The sequence below is a fragment of the Peromyscus maniculatus genome, chromosome 14 (assembly GCF_049852395.1).
Source record: "Peromyscus maniculatus bairdii isolate BWxNUB_F1_BW_parent chromosome 14, HU_Pman_BW_mat_3.1, whole genome shotgun sequence".
Classification (NCBI taxonomy): domain Eukaryota; kingdom Metazoa; phylum Chordata; class Mammalia; order Rodentia; family Cricetidae; genus Peromyscus; species Peromyscus maniculatus.
This window is the reverse complement of record NC_134865.1, coordinates 91,310,760-91,333,617: the sequence shown is the minus strand read 5'-3', so window position 1 is coordinate 91,333,617 and position 22,858 is coordinate 91,310,760. Positions and strand designations below refer to the sequence as shown.

The following is a 22,858-nucleotide window of genomic DNA, read 5'->3' as shown; positions in this document are numbered from 1 at the left end:
CATGTCTCTGCTCACTGCCTCAATCATCATTTCCATACTGACAGGCACTGACTTCGTACTTATGCTATTCAGTACACTTACTAACATGTACTTGCAAAAACATTTTATGTTGTAGGATATTATTTTAAGATGTGTTATATTTGTTTATGCTATGGATCATTTAATGGTGCAAAGATGTGTTGCATTCTTTTATGCTGTATTTAACTTTGTAAAGCTGTGTTACTTTGCCTGTCCAAAACACCTGATTGGTCTAATAAAGAGCTGAATAGCCAATAGCAAGGCAGGATAAAGGATAGGTGGGGCTGGCAGGCAGAGAGAATAAATTAGAGAAGAATTCTGGGAAGAAGAGATCAAGGAACAAGAAAAGAAGGAGAGGGAGATGTCATCCACCCAGCCACCCACCCACCCAGACAGCCTTGTAGTAAGAGTGAAAGTAAGATACACAGAAGTAAGAAAGGGAAAAATCCAAGAGGCAAAAGGTAGATAGACAGGATAATTTAAGAAAAGCTAGCTAGAAACAAGCTAAGGTAAGGCCAGGCATTCATAAGAAATAATAAGCCTCCATGTTTTTTATTTGGGAACTGGGTCTCAGGCCCCCCAAAAGACCAAGAATAAAAAACAACCAATGACAATTTTATGCTCCCCAACACACTATTTGAAGGTAGTTTTAGCATTTAGCATTTAGGAAGTATTAGCTACCTTCATACATTCATATTTTAATCTTCTTTAGAGATGTCATCTTGATATTTTGTTACTATAACATTGAATTTCTGTTTTAAATCCAATTATTTATAATTCTTCACAAGGCTTTTACATGCTAAAAAGAGTTGATCCTTGAAAATTCTATTAGAATATTAAATATAGTGTAAGCAGAATCATTGTTGGGGTCATGAATTATTACATACCGAAGAACATTAAACTGATGAAATAGTGGATAATACTTATGTGTTTGAAGGAAACAAATATTGAAAAATGAGCCACTAGTAGGCCAGATCTTTTTGTTTGTTTGTTCTTCTTTACTTTCATGTTATGGAGCTCCTATTATATTTGAAGGGCTATCTAAATATTTGAGAAAAGAAGAGTTAATCTCTTAAATTTAAAGGAAAGGGCCCAACAAAAATACAACCTTTAAACCCTCTTAAAAGATGATTTTTGCAGACCTATTTTCTGAGAAAATCATGATTGACTCTCAAATCATGAATCTAATGCTATGACCTTGTAGGAAAAGTTCCCAGGGACTTCAATGTATTTATGACTACTAGTTTTCATGTTTGTTATAAATATCATCAAGATCTCTAAATGAGTTATTACGATCAACCAATACTCACCACAATCAGTTCATAAAGAAACTTTCTGGTACTTCTGTCTTCGTGGCAATCTTCCTTTAACTTCTTGACAATGTAAGAAACCCTTTCTGGTTCCTTGTCTGCTTGAATTTGATCAAAATCTTCCTGTGCCAGATGTGAGTAGCCCAGGACATTAGCTAAAACTTTCCAGTCATGAATGTTTTCTGATACCAGGGTCAATACAACAGAGTATATATAAGTCATATTTTTAAATGGCAAGGCAATTTGCTCCAAAAGATTCTTGGTTGTCAAAATGCCATCAGACAGAGACATCACTTGTTCTTTGGAAATCACTTTGACATTTTTACAATGCACAAGTCCGACCTTACCTCGGAGGACTCCTACATACCATTCTTTCACTTTGGATTGTCCAATGGCTCTTACTGTGCCTTCTCCAAGAAGGGCGATTGTATCCCCCTTTAAATAATCAAGTAAGTAGTCAATCCTACTTTGCCTCAGGACTGTCTTCAGTGTGACCCCATAATTGGTAAAGTTCATATTTTTATCTTGGAAAGTGGGGTACTTAACAAGGCCCGCTGATAACAAAGGCACTCTCTTGCCTTCTCTCTCCTTCTGGAAATAGCTCTGAAGATGTGAGAGCCTTTTTAGGTTTGGGGCTGGATCAGGTGAAGTGACAAAAAATTGTGTGACTGGTTTTCCCCTGGGAGGCCCCACATGAACCCTGAAAACAAACAAGTGCATCTCTCTGTGGTCAACTGAAGAAAAGGACATTTGTTGATGAACTACTGCACCTGCTTCCAATTGCCTTTGTGCAATTATTTTCCTTTCTCTCTCTACCTTTACTTCAAAATCAGGATCACATGAAAAAGCTGAAATAATTAAATCTTGTGGCTTGTCAAGTAAAAATGAATGCTTCCCCCAGAGATGAAATACTACCGGAGATATGTTTTTTCCACCCTTCCTAATGTCAGAGACTGTAAACTTTCCTGGCACATAGTTGTGTCCACAAACTGTGAAAACAGCAGTAAAACTTGGGTGGATATATTTGGGTCCATAAATTCCAATGGAGGTGGTTTTATGAATATAATCCCAAATAGTAGCAGCTGGTGGCTGAATGGCCTTAGCTTGCACAGCTATGACTATGTACATTACAGGGCTCAGATCAAGAATCTTTGCTTGAATTGTGTCTTTGTAGAAATAGCAGTTGTTTAGTGCTTGGAAAGGGCCTTCTCTGTCCAGGCTGTGTAAACACACCATTTCTGTCATGACTTGGCTCAGAGGATCTATTTTCACTTCTGCTCCAATTTTCATCTCCAGCAAAATAGCTTCCATGGTCTTCAGATTGCTTAACCTGATTTCCAACAGAGGGCTTACAGTGCAGGACAGATCATGGTTCAGCTTTGGTGGAGGATCCAAAAATGCTCTCAGAGATACCTCCTGGAATTCTCCTACAGCTACGTGTCCTTGGGGTACATGAACGGTGATATCTGAGTTGGGTAACTGCACTGATCCTCCGTGATGGTTTAATTTACAAAATGCAATAGTCTCTGCAATTTGTGTTTGAGCCCACCCAGGACTCTGATTAACTATATTCAGATCCAGGCAAGAGCGGGCCAGCTGACGTTGACTTAGCCAAGCCATTTTATATGCTTCTCGGTCATTTTGAAGCCATTCTAAGTCTTGTATTAGGATCTGGCCAGAGCTATGTATACTTTGATGAGTATGTGTTGTATCATCTAAGATGTCCAGGAGTTCTGAAACACTCTTAGATCTTCCTGACTTCCTTGAGGAAGATGGCCTAAGCAAGTGATCCATGTCAAGTTCATCACCAGAGGAATCAAAAGAATTCCCTATTTCTATTTGTCTTGAAAAAAGAAAAGGATCCTCCTTCAAAATGGACATATTATCTCTCTTTTGGTTATTTCTTAGCTGAGTGATGTCATCCAGAAATGGGTTCGAGGCAGACAGCTCATTCCAGAATGGATTTGTAGCTTTTGCAGTACTATTGCCATGATGAACAGAAGCATCTGGCCAATTGTGAGGAAAGCCGAGCTTCTGGCATGCTTGATATTTAAACAAAAACAAAGCAAAAAATAAATAAAGTGGGAGTCTGAGATACAACCATGATTGATTTATTCATACTTTAAAAATTCAAAACTTACTTTAGGTTTTGATTTTTAAGGCTGCTGTCTACTACAAGCTCAGTAGTAAATCATATCAATTTGTTTATAATGAGGAAAAGGGAATTTTATACCAAGTTATTTTGAGTACAGGTACATTAATTTTATCTTAAGGTATCATGAAATATAAAGTGAATGAATGTTGAGTATAGTAGATAATTACATATAACAACACACTAATAATGTATTTAACACATTCACTTATACTTCCATAAAGTTATGCCTAATTATTTTATGTTTCATTTACCTAAACTCCTGAAAAAAACAGCCAACATCCAGATTTTTCTAAACATTGAGCTGTTGGTCTCATTATGTCCAAAGGATCAATTTGATGTCTTTCTTTTCAAATAATACCTAAGGAATGTCAAACATATCCATACATACTTAAAATAGTTTTCTAAGCAATCTTCTAAGTTAAAGTTATCATTAGTTATTCATGTTCTGGTAACATTGTATTAATAAATTTAACATTACATTTTGTATGTGTGTGAAAGACACACTGAAAAAAATAGATTGACAGTGAAGTTACTGCCTTCAGGAATTCACTGGACTTTATGGGATGCCACTAGAAACAGAAACTTTATTATGTCTCTGGAAAGGGCTTGAAGAGCACATAAAAACTTCAACATATCCCATAGCGTCAAGGTTATTTTATGTTCAGAGCGGCTTCTGTTTGGCTTTTTCACAGAAACTACTAGTCACACACGTGAAGGCTCCGTGTATTTGCTGCTGCCTCAGGCACAGTAAAAGCCATCGTGCACAACTGAGTTATCTGAAGTTTTCTGGAAACAAGAGTTTCAGAAAATTGTTACTTTCTATGAATTGATATTCATAGAGCATTTATTTTGCTTTAAGTGAGTTATGCTACTTATTAAAAAGTATGAGATGGATTGTGGAAAACAGAAATAGTATTTATCTTATTACCACACATCCTCAATCCTTCTACCCCAACTCTCTCAAAACTCATTTTTTCCCCTCTGATATCAGGTAAATGGATTCTGCTTCATGAAGATTATTAGGCTGCTTCAGTCTCTGCTTGTCTCCATTTAAGTGTACAATATTTGCAGGACATACTATTCATTTATTAATAAATTTGTGCCTCTTTATGATATTTATTGTAATCTGTGAGTATTCTTTATTTATTTGTGTGTGTGTGCATGTGTGTGTGCTGCATGTATTTGTATATGGTGCATGTGTGTGTGGTGTATGTGTATGTGTGGTGCATGTATGTGTGTGTGGTGCATGTGTGTGTGGTGCATGTGTGTGTGGTGCATGTGTGTGTGGTGCATGTATGTGTGTGTGGTGCATGCGTGTGTATGTGGTATATGTGTGTGTGGTGCATGTGTGTGTGTGTATGTGGTGTATGTGTGTGTGTGGTGCATGTGTGTATATGTGGTACATGTGTGTGCGTGGTGTATGTGTATGTGTGGTGCATGTGTGTGTGTGTGTGTGTGTGTGTGTGTGTGTGTGGTGCGTGCGTGCATGCGTGTGTGTGGGGGGGGGGTGCATGTGTGTGGGAGGGAATGTGCATACAATTACATCTCTATTTGAAGGTCAGAAGTTGACATTAAGTGTCTCCCTCTATCACAGTTCACCTTATTTTGTGAGAGAGGGTCTCTCATTGAACCTGGAGCTCACTTGCCACACTTGCTGGGCAGTAAGCTCCAAATCTGCCTGTCTCTGATCCCCTAGTACTAGGACTACAGATGCACACCCCATGCCTGCCTTTTAATGTATACAGGCAAAATAAAGCCTTGTCCTCGTGCTTAAGTGGAAAGCACTTTACCCACCCAGGCATCTCTCTAGCCCATATTAGTGTACTTTCTTAAGAAAACATTTATCTTTAATGATATTCTATTTGTGATAGCACTTGTACTTGGTAGTTTTGTAAATCTTCTATGGCACTTTTTAGAGGCAAACATTTCATACGTATAGGAAATGATTTGACTTAATTCCACAGAAATATTACCATATTATAAATTCTTGTACCTGTAATATTATGATTTTTTGAGAGTGTTGAGGCTTCCATGTCAACCAAATTTCCTTCAGATCTACTTCGAGCAATTCCTCTTGGCCAGCGGTAGGCTCTTTCACTGATTAGCATCTTGCCACCTATAAAGCAATTAGAGGCATATTAATTGTAAGCACATATAAGTAAATTGGCAGAGGAAACAATCTAAAAAAATGGTCATTCATACTTAAACAGAAAACTTCATGTAAGAATATCTACACAGAGCTGGGCAGTGGTCACCCATGCCTTTAATCCCAGCACTACAAAGCAAGTTCCAGGACAGCCAGAGCTGTTACACAGAACACAGGTCTCTGCTTCTGGTAAATATCCTGAAATGAGTGTTATCACATTTTTGAAAAATGCCAATTCTAGATTAATCTCAAACAAAGAATTTACCCTGGAAATGCCTTCATTAGTGAGTCAATATAAAGCAATCAATGAACATCTCAAAGATAAGAGAAAGAACAATAAGTTGACACTTAAATAGATAATCTCTGATTGCTAGAAAATCAAACTAATCTCAAAATTCCCAAATTCTTCTACATGCCCAACACAATCCCATGAAAATTACATTAGATATATATTATATGTATATGAGTATGTTTGTAACTTTCCCTTTTATTTTTAATTGAAAAATCAAAATTGTTGTATTTATCATACAAAGTATGCTGTTTTTGAGACATGTTTAAAAACACGTTTTTGTCATTGAAAATGCCAAAGACAAATGTTAAAGATAATCCAGGTAATACTCATTGCCTGCCAGCTATCAGCATTTATTATAAATGTATGCTAAGTAATACAATGTGAAATTAGAACAGAAATATATCAAGGATACAGAACCGCCACCTCAGAAGGAGTCTCATACTCATATAAACTCTTGATATCCACCTGACTGAGGCATTCATGAAAAGCAATGTAGGAGTCATGAATTATTCATTGTCAATGTCAAAAAACAACAATATCCTATCCCCCTCTCCAAAGTCTTCCTATGTAGCCCTGGCTGGCCTATAACTCACTGTGTAAATCAAGTCCACTATGTAAAGAGGTCCATTTGCCTTTGCCTTCCAAGCACTGATGATATGAAGGGGGAAATGGAAAAAAATGGGGAAGGGGACTGACTAGGGAATGAGGGAGGAAAGGCAATTCAGAGGTAGAGGAGGAATACGCAATACTAAAGCTATTTGAAAAGGCCATAGGGAATCATATTATTTCATGTTTACTAAAATTATGTATATATAAATTACACATGTATGTAGCTTAAAAGATGTTATGCCACTTATGATGACAATGCTCCCCCAAAAGCCATAAACATCTAACAAAACCCCATTGCCAGGCATGGGAAACCTCCTTTTGAGTTGTTGGTCAGAGAAGACCACCCTAAGAATATAGATTACTGCCATCACCTTTGGTTGCCTCCTACAAATTGAATGTAAGATCCTATTGCTGAAGACATCAGATACTTCAGGTAGAGGAGAAACTGAGTTAGATCTGACGTGGAAGCCTCCTTCCTGGGTATTAATTCTCATAGTACTACAAGGAGCTATGCAAGCTGCCAAGGGAAAAAAACAATTAATGTGTAATAGTGGCACTGAGGGTAACCAGCAGCCATCTAACCGGACTTAAGGCCTGCTTAATAGAAGGGAATGCATGCCAGATACTGTAAACCTAGCCTACTGAGGCCTATGACCCCAGAGGAGAACCTACTGCTGCCACTCTCCTAAACCTGTATAATTTCTAACTGCATTCTAAATACTCATCCTTATACCCACAGACAGGTGTAGCTCTCACCCTTCATCAAAAATGCTTCTTTCTGCAACAGATTGATGATGACAGAAGGCCACAACTGGTCAAAATGTAGAGAACAATTGACTATGGGGTACCCACCCCAATAGATATATCTACAACACAACCCCTACACACAAGACTCAGGAAACATTTCAGAAGGATGGATGGAAAGATTGTAAGAGCCAGAGGACCAGGAAATAAGCTTCAAGATAGTATCTTTTGTATATGACAGGAAAGATTTACCTGTGAAAGCTCACCAATAATGGAGCCTAAAGAGAAAACCTAGCAAAAAGGGAAAGTGCATATACTCTGGTGGAAGTATTAATAGATACAACCACTTGAAGTCCATCTGGCAAGATTTGTGAGGATGCTCACAGCCTGGTATCCAGGAATTTCAATTCCATCCCATTGCTTTTGCTCTTCTAAAACTCTACACGCGACTAAAGAATGCTGAGGTCTGACAAAGTAGTCTTCCCCATAACACAACAATTGGCTATTCAATATCAAATGGTCATTCCTGAAAACACACATACAAGTAACGTCATACAAACTGAGCAATTTAGTAATATATATGTATATGCATATATATGTAACAATAATTAATAAAAAAACAAACAATTACATTGTTGCAAATGTAATTCCTAATGTAACAACAAATATGAACTTGAAAGAGAGTAAGGAGGGGTATATGTGAATGCTTGAAAGGAGGAAAGGGAAGGGAGAAATGCAATTATAATCTCAAAAATAAAAGAAATATTTTAAAAAGGAGATTATACATGAATGTTATTAATTATGTAAATACAAACTGAATTTAAATGTCTTTTATCACATAAATGGATAAATAAATTATGGTATTTTAATGTAACAGTACTATTCAACAGTGAAGACAGATGAACTACAGTTAAAAGTATAAACATTATGTTAAGGGTTCTCATTTCCTGAGTGAGAGTCAGTGTTACATACAGCTCTCTCTTTGGTCCTTGACACTGAGAACAGATGTTTAAGAATCTGATTTTCAGTGGAAAAAAAAATAAGCCTCAAGGGGCTGCAGAGACGGCAGTGTTTGGAGCACTTGCTGCTCTTCCAGAAGACATGGGTTCGAGTCCCAGCATTCTTTTTATTTTATTTTATTTTATTTTATTTTACAATACCATTCAGTTCTACATATCAGCCACGGATTCCCTTGTTCTCCCCCCTCCCACTCCCTCCCCTTCCCCCAAGCCCATTCCCCATTCCCACCTCCTCCAGGGCAAAGCCTCTCCCAAGGACTGAGATTGACCTGGTAAACTCAGTCCAGGCAGGTCCAGTCCCCTCCTCCCAAACTGAGCCAAGCGTCCCTGCATAAGCCCCAGGTTTCAAACAGCCAACTCATGCACTGAGTACAGGACCTGGTACCACTGCCTGGATGCCTCCCAAACAGATCAAGCCAATCAACTGTCTCACTTATTCAGAGGGCCTGATCCAGTTGGGGGCCCCTCAGCCTTTGGTTCATAGTTCATGTGTTTCCATTCGTTTGGCTATTTGTCCCTGTGCTTTATCCAACCTTGGTTTCAACAATTCTCGCTCATATAAACCCTCCTCTTTCTCGCTAATTGGACTCCCGGAGCTCCACTTGGGGCCTAGCTGTGGATCTCTGCATCCAGATTCCTCAGTCCTTGGATGGGGTTTCTAGCACAACAATTAGGGTGTTTGGCCATCCCATCACCAGAGTAGGTCAGTCCCGGCTGTCTCTCGACCATTGCCAGCAGTCTATTGTGGAAGTATCTTTGTGGATTTCTGTGGGCCTCTCTAGCACTTTGTTTCTTCCTTTTCTCATGTGGTCTTCATTTACCATGGTCTCCTATTCCTTGTTCTCCCTCTCTGCTCTTGATTCAGCTCGGATCTCCCACTCCCACAGGCTCTCTTTCCCTCGACCCTCGCCCTTCATTGCTCCCACTCATGTTCAGGTTGTTCATGTAGATCTCAGCCATTTCTCTGTCATTGGGCAATCCTCGTGTCTTTTTTGGGGTCCTGTTTTCCAGGTAGCCTCCCTGATGAAGCAGTCCAGTCATCCTTGTTCCACATCCAGAATATATAAGGAACTCAAGAAATTAGACATCAAAATGACCAACAGTCCATTTAAGAAATGGGCTATAGAACTAAATAGAGAATTCTCAACAGAGGAAACTCAAATGGCTGAAAGACATTTAAGGAATTGCTCAGCATCCCTAATCATGAGGGAAATGCAAATCAAAACAACTCTGAGATACCACCTTACGCCTGTCAGAATGGCTAAGATCTAAAACACTGAAGACACTTTATGCTGGAGAGGATGTGGAACCAGGGGAACTCTCCTCCACTGCTGGTGGGAATGCAAACTTGTACAACCACTTTGGAAATCAATATGGCACTTTCTTAGAAAATTGGGAATCAATCTCCCCCAAGGTCTAGCTATACCACTCTTGGGCATATACCCAAGAAATGCTCAATCATACCACAAGAGCAATTGCTCCGCTATGTTCATATCAGCATTGTTTGTAATAGCCAAAACCTGGAAACAACCTAGATGCCCTTCAACTGAAGAATAGATAAATAAATTGTGGCACATATACACGATGGAATACTACTCAGCAGAGAAAAACAATGACATTATGAGGTTTGCAGGCAAATGGATGGATCTAGAAAAAAAATCATCCTGAGTGAGGTAACCCAGACTCAGAAAGACAAATATGGTATGTACTCATTCATAGGAGTCCCAGCATTCTTATAGTGGCTCCCTGTCATATGTAACTTTAGTACCAGGGCATCCAACACCATCTTCTGGCCTCTGACGGCACTGCATGCACATGATGCAAAGACGCTAAAACATGCAAAAAAAAATTTTTTCAAGCCCAAGTCATAGGATGTGACTATGCTGAAGCAGATGACTGACACAGAAAAACTTTCTTCCTGATGTTACAACAGCACACGCACCTGGTCACCCAACACACCATTTTCTCTGTCTTAAAGTTCCCAATGTTGCATCCATTGCATCCTAAGATAAGCCAATCTTCCAGTCCACATTCTAGCAATAGTCCTCTTGTTCTTAACAATGTGCTGCCTATAACTCCTCCTACAAGTTGACCTTCCTATTTGGCATAATCCTTTTAAGTTACTGACTTCTTTTCAAAAGAAGTTTTTTGGGTTTTGTCATTGTTTTCCCCAGAAGTGGTGACTCATGCTTTTAAAACCAGGTCTTGGGAAGTTGAGGCAGTGGGATTTCTGTGAGGTCAAGGCCAGGCTGGATTGCACAGTAAGTTCCAAGCCAGAGTGAGGTACCAAGGAATATATGGCTCACATAAAAATACATTTAACAAAAGAAATTAAAAAACCTTTTCTGGTTTTATAATGAGGAACAAAAGAGAAGAAAGGAAAAATAAATGAAAAGGAGGGAGGACATTTTCCAAGATGTGGGCAAAAGTATTTTAAAAGGTAGCATCCTCAAAAACCTAAATGGTTCAATAACAAACTTTCCTCTTATACGGTAAATTACATTGAAAATTGAGTAAAAAAATGAATTATGCAATATGCAAATTTCTCTGAATCCTCAAGTTTCCTGGCAGCCCTTTGAAAATTCTGTGGTTGGATTTTACCAAGCATGATGTCCAAAGTTAAAAGTCCTTAGCACACCATAGGCTGACAGAGCTCAATCATTCAGCAAAATTTAGCAAACTCTAATAAACAAACAAACAAAAAGCTCAGGTCTTTCCACAGAAAAGCATTTTCAGAAAGATAAAGTACATTTTAAATAGAAACCAATTTAACCATCTGTCTGAGCGCTTTCCTCTCTTATGGGGAAAAACACAACAAAGGACAATTTACATTCCAAGATTCCTTTGAAATGAATAACCTTCCAAGTTAAAAAAAATTATAATCCATCTAAATAAAACAAGAAGCCCTTACTCACAGGGAAAGCACCCCCAGGGTCTTGGGTAGTTATATTAATATTACTGAAGAACCATAACATTTCAGGAAGGGCAAGCACAAGCTCCTCGCTGAAAGATCATAGCATCTTGGGAACACAGGCACTTGTAGTTCATAGATTCATCCTTCAGTCCAGCAACACCAGTCATCCACTGTCCCTCCACCTGGTTGTTTTAAACCTGTGTACCAGATTCACCTTCAGGTCTAACCAAATACAGCCTGTGAGGCTCACCTCTGTGCTTCTGCTGTAGAAAGTCTGGGTTAAGGCTAAGAATCCAAAACAAAGCTGGCCAATGACTGTTGCGTTTGTGGGAGTTCATGCTGAGAGCCACACTCCAAAAACTCCTGTGCTTTCCTAGCTGGCCTCCAGGCTGTTCTCAACAACCCCTGCAATTCTTCCTGTCCCAATCTTTCAGTATGTATACTTCACCACAGTACTAGGTCCTAAATCTGGATTAGGATGTGGACAAGGGGAGAGGTGGAATGGGGAAACAATCTAGGTTAGCATGACAGATGGAAGAGTATGCCTACTGCAGAGAACAAGGCTTGTTTACCCTGGGTGGCAAAGAGCACAGCCACACTTAATCACTCTCCTATGTTTTCTTGCAGTTTTACTCAAGGGCAGCCATAATCTAAAGCAGCATTTGTTGTCAGACATTGTCTAGAGAAGCATGAACCCAGTTTTCTAGAAAGAGCAGATGTCCAAAAATCCATCTCCTATCCACTTAATTTGGAACACAGGCTTTCTGGTGTGTCTTTTACTTATTCTGAACTCTTAAACCCCATTCCCCACCTTTTTCTTAAAGAACTGATGAGCAAAGTTTTGTCATTGAGTTATTTTGCTAGTAGTACACGAGCCCTTAAGCAACTGGGGAAACTTAAACGTTTCAAGTTTTTTGAGGGGAGAAAAAGGTGGGGAGGGGTGTGGAATTTTTGTTGTTTGTATTTTGGTTTTTTTAAAGAACCCGAAAACAATAAAACCAATGCACTTTAAAAGATTTCTTTCACCGGGCGGTGGTGGCGCAGGCCTTTAATCCCAGCACTTGGGAGGCAGAGGCAGGCAGATCTTTGTGAGTTTGAGGCCAGCCTGGTTTACAGAGTGATATTCAGGAAAGCTACACAGAGAAACCCTGTCTCAAAAAACCAAAAAAAAAAAAAAAAGATTTCTTTCTTTAAAAGGGTCAATCTGTCTTCTTCATGCTGGGCATGGAAACAGGGGCCTTGCATATTTTAGGGCTCTAGCACTAAGCTATTCCCAGCCGTTTAAAATGTTTACAGTGGTCTTTATATAATGAAAATCAATCAGTATTATAGAAACCAGAAGTTCAGGATATCTTCATTAGTCTTTGAATGTCTCAGATCCCTGTTATTTCCAAAGACCTGCACTGTATTTAGTTCTTCCCATGGTGTGTTATGTGGCTTTAAAATGTAAATTAGTCTATGACAACTACCACTCTTATAGATGATAACAAACACTAAAATGTCAGGAAAGAAACTGATAAACTAATAGACTTTTATTTTACTTTTAAATGTCAAACCTGCCCAAATAATATTACCTTACCATAAAAATGCAATTGGTATATAAGAACTGACTGGCTCACGAAGGAATCATTGTCACTGAAGACATTAACTAGCATGTTAATGGTCTGTATACTGGTGAGTATGTGGCCTTCTTGGATGTCATCCCTAGGGCACCTTCTGATGGAGATGTACATACCCTAATACCGCCTATGGAGTAGCTCCAGTATTTGTTAATCTCTGACCATTCTGAGCAAATATTTAATAGGTTTGACAGCCTGATAGCAAATTCCACAAGTCACTTTAGATGATTCTCTGGGGAGGGTAGCTGAGAGCCTGTCTCAGGTAGTTTAATAAAGGATAGATAGTATTTTCTATGATGCTTCTAGCATTGGTAGCTCAAATCACTTCATCAGTACATTTTCTTGTTAATATCACTATGCAAGGTGTGGTATTCATCACTTGTTTACTGGCATTTACTGGCAGAACTTAAATTCAGGGAAATTATAAAAATTCTGCAACATATATAACATTAGCATATGTCAGAGGCAGAGAGCTGACAGTCCAGAATCTGCTGTGCTTAATGATGTAGCAAAGGAAAGCTCCACAATCTTCATTCTTGAAGGCAAATTATCAGGGACTCTGAACAGATAAAGAAATACCTCAAAAAATTAAACAAGGGTCATAAGAGCTAGTAATTTTGAGAGCTTTGTGCATTTTTGTACTCTGGGTGGTGAAGAGTTGTCTTGGATGTGGACTTGGAAGATGATCCTCAAGTTCACTAGCATTTTCTTCATGGGTGTGTGACTTCTTGTCCAGTAACATCAGACCCCGCTCTCAGAAGGGCCCTTTGCTTAATATAATGATCCGCTGAAATATTTATTATATTTTGGACAAGAGATCACCACAGTGACTAAACATCTGAGAAAAACAAAGGAAGAAAGACTTATTTTGGTTCATGGTATTAGAGACATTGATCCATGATTAGCTGGTTCCATTGTTCTTAGGCCCATGGTAGGCAGAAGCATCACGGTGGAAGGGCATGGTTGAGGAAATCATCTCACATAGTGGCATCCAGGAAGTAGACAAAAGACAGAGAGGAAGTGTCTAGGACAAAACAAAGTCTTCAAAGATACTTGATGGCTTACTTTCTTAAATTATTCCTATCTCCTAGTAGCACAGCTTGATTAACACAGAGCTCTCATGATCCAATCACATGTCAAAAGTACATCAGCTGGCAACCAAACCTTATTTAATACCTAATAAGCCTTTAGGGAGGTATTTGATACAACAAGGTTATAACAAGGTTCTATATTTTCATTGAACACTGTCAATTATACATGTCAATTATCCTGATTTACAAAGCAGGCAGTGTTTACCCTTCAGAACCAGATATATAGCTGAAATTACAAGTGGCCATGAAGAGGGGGCAGGGAGGGAGTATTGGTTTTAATGAAAAAAATGTTTCACAATCAATGAAATCAAGCTGCAGAGAAGTCAAGTATGAGTATGGCTAAGGTAAAAGTTCATCATCAAGTAGGTTTGTGAGTTAAATAGCCACTAACTGACTCTGAAATCCACAGGAAGGAATTGTGGGAACAGCGTTACTCATTTCTATTAACCCCACCAATGTAGAAAATGATTGTTATATACTCGCAAAAGTTATCATGACTTAGAGTTTAAGGTAAGTACCAAACATGGCAAAGACAAAAAAAAAAGGTTTGTTAGGGAACTAAATGGATATAAGCAGGTTTGGAAGCCATTAAGGATGGACTCCCCTCTCATTATAAGCTTTATCACAACTTAAAATCTTAAAATACCATGGTGGAAGTATCAGAAGTTTGTTGAGGTAAATAGGTAGACAGACAGACAGATAGATATATAGATGATAGACAGATAGATAAATAGATAGATAAGTAGATTAATAAAATATAGCCTGTTTTGAAAGTTCAGAGCACGGTTCCTAAAGAAAGGAATATTCAATGTAGTATTGCAGATTTTTGATAAACTATACATTGTAAAATAGCAATCTTTTAAGATTAAGCTAAGACTATAATTGTCAGTGGATATTTGCTATTTTAATTTTATCTATTTTCAGGTAGGTTCATTTTACATGGCTATGTATATGAACATATACATATATCCAAACACCATTCTTTGTTTCAAAAAGAATTTGAGAAGACTTACAAATATTCAAGTAACACAAGTTTAAACATAGAAGTGTATATTATTCTTGGGTAAAAATGTTAAAATCAAAACAAGTAAGGGAATAAATTAGAGGTGACATTTGCAGGAAGTTGGTGGGAAGATCAAAATAAAAATATTTTCAAACAGTGTGCTGGACGTTCCAGTTTACTTAGTAGCAATGATCCAAAAATGGGACTCTTTCTTTGTAAAAGTGACTGCATTAGGAAAATACTATTATGTCCAAGCTTCTTGGTGAGCATGTGTTACAAATCAAACACTTAACAGAGATACAGCATTGTTGGGGAAGAAGAGGAATGAGGAGCATCGCATTAACCTACTGAGAATAACTTCTCACAGTCATGTCAACAGCAAATCCCTTTCCCTGAACTCTCTTGATACATTCAGTGCCATCTTACCTATAGCCAATTCTGTCAGATCAGATGGGAACTGTGGATCTAGCCAATCAGCTCCCTGCCTCAGATTCTAACATATGAATATGTGTTAGGCTAGTCCCAAAATGAGAAAAAACACAATGCACCTGCCTAGTGAGACATAGTGGACACAGCTTTTCTCATCTGAATTTCTATTGACAGATTTCAGGTTAAAAAGACAAATTCTAGCCGGGCGGTGGTGGCACATGCCTTTAATCCCAGCACTTGGGAGGCAGAGCCAGGCGGATCTCTGTGAGTTCGAGGCCAGCCTGGGCTACCAAGTGAGTTCCAGGAAAGGCGCAAAGCTACACAGAGAAACCCTGTCTCGAAAAACCAAAAAAAAAAAAAAAAAGACAAATTCTGACTCCCATATCCTAAGCAACTTTCTCCTGAGACCCTAACAGTTGGCTATATAAAAGTTAGACATTCATCTCTCAAGGAGCTAAAACATAGGCTAGGGCAGAAGATGACTCTGTATCTGTATACTGTACTGGGATAATGGCTGCAGTGTTTCTAGACTGCAGAGTGAGCATTAGTACTTTATGAAAATTGTTAGTGTATTTGTTACCATTGTCAACATAGGGCATTTCTCAACATTAACTCTAAGCATTAGATGCTCCTAACAACTCTTGGGGATGAATTAGCCCAGAACTGAGCAAGTTGAGTTGCTGTTTGAGTTGTCAGCTGTGACTTCTGTGACATAATTGTTAATTTAAAACACGTCCACTCCCGACCCCACCCCACACCTCAGGGAAATATCTGGGCTGTGTTTTTCTAAAGACACACATATCAACTCCTGATTGAAAAGGGCTAAACCCAAAGTGGCATTTACAGTGTAAGTAATAAAGCCAAAGCTTCATGCCCTCAAATTCCAAGGAACTGAACTTTCGTCAGAGTTTGTTTTCTTATTCCATTCAAAGCAGCCATGCCAGTAAATCAAAAGCACTTCCTGATTGTCTCTGACCCATGTTTTTGGTGTTCTTTTCTTGCATAAAGACTTTGGAGTCAGAATTCTCTTGTTTCAAGTCTTTACATATAAGCTTGGGAAATAGCAAACATTTCTAGGTGCTGTGTATTGTCTGTAAAAAAAATAAAATATTACTTTTATTAATTTTTAATATTTTCATAGTCTTTGTCATACTACAACAAGGATTAAATGAAATGTTATATAAAAATGGCCAGGTGAGGAGATCTTTCTTCTCGTCCACTGCTTCTTTGGATTATTCAGGGAGAAAAGTTAGAAAAAACTTGGTCAAGTGGTTGGCTCTAGCTATGGCTTCTGACACAGATGCCTTGAGAATCCAGGCTCCCTCCACACATCCTTCCCTCCATCCCTAAGAAACAGAAATACCTACCAACTAGTTGCAACATGGGACCTTATATTATATTCTCTTTTACACACTCACATACAGTGTTACCATCTGTTGCCATTATTTCTGGCAAAAAGAATGCCTGGACTCATGACAACAGAGGTATATACAGTGGGCTGTAGTAGAAACGATGTTGTCATTGAAATTAAAGGTATAATTGTTAATCAAAACCTAGAAATAAACACTAGACTGAGCACCAATTTTCTCATCTATAAAGAGAAGATAAAATAAACTTTAAATTATATCTTAAACTTTTAAAATAAAAATTAAATATTATGAACTTTCAATAAAAATTGGACACTGCTCAACATGATTTTCTTTTTCTTTTTAGCACATTGGTGCCATTTCTGATTATGTGTTTTGTGTTTGGACTCTTATAGTCCAGGCTGGCCTGGAATTTGCCATGTAGCAAAGGATAACCTTCAACTCCTGGTTTTCCTGCCTCTGCTTCCCAAGTCTTGGGATTTCAGGTATATACCACCATAACCTAGCCTTAATTCTAATGGTTTTATGAAAGAATGATGAGCAGTTACAAACAATATACTTAAAGGAAGTTAGAAAAGAGGAGGCATAGGCATGTAGCTCAGGGGTAGAGTGCTTGCCAACACGTTCAAGGCTCTGAGCTAAATCCCTAGTACCAAAAGTATTAGAGAGCAGAAAAAGAATAAACACTATGTAGATTTAAGTGTCATTCTGGCTAAATTTAATGTTCAATCTGACAGCAGCCTTTGCATCTCACTGGAAAGGTAATTGAAAAATATAGTTAACATTTGATTTTATCAGCCTTTTGTAATAAAATTTAATGCCTTTTAGCCTATTCTTGCTCTATTGTTAATGTATGGAATTAATCATGTGTCTTAATACTCACAGAAACATACTCTTGGATCAACACTTTGTGCATACCCACTGCTAAACTTAATGTATATACATGAATATACAAATATATGAATTATAACTAAATTAAATCTATTTCTAAGAGACTGAAAAAATAAATGCAAAGGAAATCATCAGAACTCAATCAGCAGAATTATCCTTCAATTTTTTTATCATAAAATGAACTTAAAGCTTGTTACTAAGCAGCCCAAAGCACCTATGAGCCTTTGTAAGAGGAAGCTCCCATCTCTACACTCACTTCACTCCAAGAAAATCAACTTTTCTGTTTGCTGAGACCCTCTGCCTCTCTGTGGGGCTGGCAGGCAGGCACCTTGTGATCAGCTGAGGATGCTGGAAGAATGCCTGGAGTTTTGTGCACAGCACCACCTGGTGCCAGCCCAGGGTCTTTCTAGAGTGCAGAGCTGGGGTTCTGTATTGTTCTTGCTTGCTGCCTGGCCTCCCAAAACAGACTTGTATAAAACAGTGGCTCTCAACCATTCCTCTACATCAAAATCAAATTTCAAGCTTAAAAACATTACAGAAGTCAAGAAACCATCCCAAGAGTCTGAGACAGAGTTCAGGCATATATATAAAATTTATATACTATATATTGTGTATTATATTTATATTTTTATACACACACCTTCATAAATAATCTCCCAGGAAGTTCCAATACACAAACAGCACTGAGGGGCACTAAATCATGGCATGAGATGGTAAGAATGTGAATGCTTCATTTTGTTTTATACAAGCATATTTTGCTGAGTATACAAAATAAATGACAGTTCAAAATGGACATTCTTTCAAGACAATAGTCCACTAGCCAAGATACTTACTGGGACAGTGTTATAGATACAGCAATTAAATGTAAAGGAAAATCTCGACTCCTGAACAGCGTGAACATATTGGAAGCTGATTCTGCTCTAAACTTTAGGGACAATCTTTCTGTTTGTTAGAGGAGGAATGAATTTTTATCATGGTCTTGAAATTGTCCAGTTGTTTTATTTTTGGCAGTATCATATACAATGCACTGTGATCATATCAAATCTACTCATTGCCCTCTATCTTCTCTCCCACTTTCATGTTCTTCGCTTTTGTTTTCAGGTACCCATTAGGCAGTCAGAGAGGCTGAGTGATCATGACTTCATCAATGATCATATCCAACGGTAAATCCTGCATGCTAGAATACCAAACTGCTTAGAAACATGTGCCCTTTGTGCAACAGTGGTGTGGATGTTCCTCATTTTTCTCTAGTACTCTTTTTCTCTGATATGAATCTAAAGCAATTTATATTTTATGGGACAGTGACACCAGCATATCAACTTCATGTGGGATGTTACACCTCATAATATTGTAACACTTTCCTTCTCATGGTTCAACTTCTCTGGGAAAAAAATAGACAATAAAAAGAAACCCAAGTAATCAATGTCAGGGTTTACTGTTTGTCAGTTAATGCTCCCTCTTCCTCCTCTTCTTCTTCTTGTGTTATGTGAAACAATGGTACCTTAAAATGGATTGTAACTTAAAATAAGTAAGATATTTATTGAGCATTACCTTGTTCTATAGCCTTATTTTAAGCATATTATGGCTGTTATTTACACTACCATCAGCAGCAATGGCCAGATCCCTGAAAAGTCACAGTGGATGGCAGAGGATATGTTTAAATAATTGAGTTCTAGTATTTTAAATCATCTTTAAACTATGGAATTTTATTCATTTCAACTACCCAAGTTTCTGTTTGCTTATTTGCTTTCATTCATCTCTTCCTTCTATTGCACTGATAAAATTTTCAATATCCTTTTTGTTCTCTAGTTCAGATTTCTAAATACATCTTATCTTTATTTTTTATGTTACATTTTAATTCTCAGATTACAACAAATATTAATACCTGAATATTTCTTATAAATATTTTCTAAAACCAAACTGAACATAACAATCTGTTCCTACTGAAAAAACTTGTTATTGGCTCATATGCTAATTTTATTTTAGAAACATAATCAATAACTGATTAAAATGATGTCAATATTTTATCATCTCTGTGCTCACCCTTATTCTGTTGTGGACTTTTCTCTTGAATTCACCATATTTATAGCTGAATAAACTATAGTTATAACAAGTTTTAGTTATAAAATCTGATATAAATACCCCAGATCATAAAGAATTATGGTTCTTCTTAATAAGCATAACATTGTTAAATAAATCGTTACAGCAAAACTCAAATGAATGTAAGGTTAAATATTACCCATAAAGTATAAACAAGTGAGACCCATAAAAGCATTGAGTAAGTAATGCATGCTGATTCAGCCAGCTTCCACTTTTATAACATATTAATAGCAATAGAATTAATTTACTAGGTGAACAAAGCAGCCTTTGTACTCACAGTTGATGAAAATTTAGAAAGCCCTGAGTCTAGAGGTATGAGGCAGGCAAATCATGTTACTGCTACTCTCCAACTCTCTAGATTTTATAACCAAGGCAGTGAAACAGAAAAAGAAATTAAAATATAAACATTTGAAAAAAGAAAAATTATTATCTATAAAACTGTGATGATGCTCCCAACAAAGCCAAAAGAACAGATGACATTATTAGAATTAATGAGAACTCTAGGCAGCCAAATAAAAGATAAATACATATCCATGAATCAAATAGCTCAACAAAGTCATGGGAGAAATCCCATTAACAAGTAAAAAAAATCCATAAAATAGAGTGACTGTGAAAGCAAATGCTACAAATCTAGGAAACAAATTGCACATTATAAATCTTGTACTTGGTAAAGTCAGCTCATCTACACTAGAGAAAAATATTTAAATAAGAGTGACTAGTGCAGGAGGCTGAGTTCTAAGATGGTCTCATGCCAGTGACTTTCACCAATCTCTGATGTTTTCTCTTGATGGACAGTTCATCTTCTGTTCTGATAAGATGCATATGCATGACGATGCTACATTATGGGGCAAAAGCAAATCCTTATGGGCATAAGTGACTCAAGTGAGCCCTTGCAAAGCAGAAAGTTCTCTAGCTGGTAGCAGAATTGAGGGGGGCCTTGTAATGAAGGACACACACCTTTAATCCCAGGAAGTGATGGCAGGGAATAGAAAGGTATATAAGATGTGAGGACCGGGAACTAGAGCCTTTGTTAAGTTTTCGGCTTTTAGTAGCAGTTCAGCTGAGATCCATTCAGATGAGGACTCAGAGGCTTCCAGTTTGAGGAAACAGGATTGGCTGAGAAGTTGGGGAGGTGAGGTTAGCTGTGGTGTATTCTGTCTCTCTGATCTTTCAGCGTTCACCCAAATACCTGGCTCCCAAGTTTTTTTTATTAATTAGACCTTTTAAGATTCATGTTAAATGGGGCTGGAGAGATCGCTCAGTGGTTAAGAGCACTGGCTGCTCTTCCAGAGGACCCAGGTTCAATTCCCAGCACCCACATGGCAGCTAACAACTGTCTGTAACTCCAGTTCCTTGGGATCTGATGTCTTCACACCAATGCACATTAAATAAAGTTAAATAAATTATTTTAAAAATATTTGTGTTACACAACGTTGCTTCCTTGTAATATCCCAGTGCCAACAATTACTGAAGTCAGAGACTTTAAATACTTGGTTCTAACTTTCAACACTACTTTCTATCCCCAGATGTCCTCACTTGCCCCCTTCCCAGCTTTGATTTTATCATTCAGCATTATATGCATTTGCTCTCAAATCCCAAGTTCACTTTTGTGCTAGCATACTAATCTAACAACAACAAAAAAAAATCTAAATTGACAGCATCTAGCCCTCTCTCTACCTAATGCTAAAACTGACTACAGCTTTATGTGGCCATAACCTTCCATTATGTTCTAGGAAGAACAAATGCCATGTCTTTCAACCTAACTATATCTTCATTCTCTAAAGCATTTTTTTCTTCCACTTCTCATTCCACTTGCCACACATCTTTCTTTTATACGCTTGAATAAAGCTCTTGACATTTACTTTATTTAATATGATAGGATAGGAGCTAGCTAAGAGAGCTTATAAGCTTCTAACTGCCTAGCTCATGGCATTCTGTCTGTACAGTTATGCCCATGCCATTTTTTGAATAACTGTTCACAAGAATAACCAGCAGAGGGGGAAAAATAGATCTTCTCCTCACACATTAGAGATGTTTGAAGCATGCAAGATATCAATGGCTTATAGCATGATATATTTACAGGTTCACTAACAAGGTTTCTCCTAACAAGAAAGACTTTTCTTTTCATATGGAGTGTAGTTTCCAGAAATAATGATTAAATTTTGATAAAATTAAACTATTTTCCCTCCTAAAGCAGCAAATTACTTTGTGTACCAAGATCAACCAAAGAAAACTGGTCAAAAAAAAAGAAAATTAAATATCTTAACTAATACTTCACCTTCTTTCTTATTCTCCTCAAAACTTTATCATGATCAGCATTATGATAATGATGTCCAATATTTAATTGCACATTTAAATGTTTTGGTCTTGAGACCAAAACACCATTTGAATTTAGAAGTTCAGCAGGGGAAGGCCTTTCAAATGTGATCAGCAGACATTGTCTTCCCTAATTTAGTATACAACTCATATCATTCTTCAACCTTCTGTCAAGATTATGAAAGATCATTAATTAGTATTGGTATTAAGAAATAGAGAAAGCTAAATCTGAATCACCAAGAAGTGATTCTTTGAGTAAAGCTTACCACTTGTTATTTTAAGAACAGAAGTAAGTCACTCATTACAATTCTATTAATATCCTAGGGAACTACTCATTATAAGCTTTAAGGGATCATTTTACAATTGTTATTTTCAAATGTACAGCTTCTGGCATTTAACCATATCCAAAAGAAACACCTCAAATTAAACTCAGTGAAGGAAACAAACTGAGTGAAATTGTCACGTAACTATGAAATAAAGAAACAAGAACTAAGAAAGGTGGGTTGGTATCCTTGCTGCGAACAAAGGGTGCCCACAAAATTCTCAGAAGGAAGCATAAGTGTTCCTCCAGACAGACTTTGATCTATGAAGAAAAATAATGAAAAGGGGTCTGTTTTCGTGTAAAGGGTGTAGGATGAAGTAGAGAAGAAAGTAAAACCTAAAACCTTCAGCATTTTAAAGCATTGCTAGTAAAATAAGATAATAGACACTAGATTGTAAATAAGAAAAATCCAGAAGTAGGAAGAGGCTAAGGCAAGTTACTACTGAGGGCAGTATCTCATAACAGCTTTTCCAGAAAAGGTTGGGTGCAATTGTATTACCTCTTACCCTCACA

At 37.6% G+C, this 22,858-nt stretch overlaps 1 protein-coding gene across 10 annotated transcripts in view; it reads right to left on the bottom strand.

The window, feature by feature from the left end:
* Macc1 (MET transcriptional regulator MACC1) overlaps positions 1–22,858 on the bottom strand; it is a 120,772-nt gene that overhangs the window by 19,934 nt on the left and 77,980 nt on the right. For 9 of the 10 annotated variants that reach the window (XM_076551597.1, XM_076551592.1, XM_076551595.1 and 6 more), the window contains 2 exons: positions 5,477–5,599; positions 1,329–3,370 (listed from right to left, as the gene is read on the bottom strand). In XM_076551597.1, the coding sequence (XP_076407712.1) occupies positions 1,329–3,370; positions 5,477–5,591 (2,157 nt within the window). In that variant the 5' untranslated portion in view covers positions 5,592–5,599. Of the gene's footprint in view, positions 1–1,328; positions 3,371–5,476; positions 5,600–6,901; positions 8,430–22,858 lie in introns of those variants that run through there. The other variant, XM_076551601.1, reaches the window with a different exon arrangement.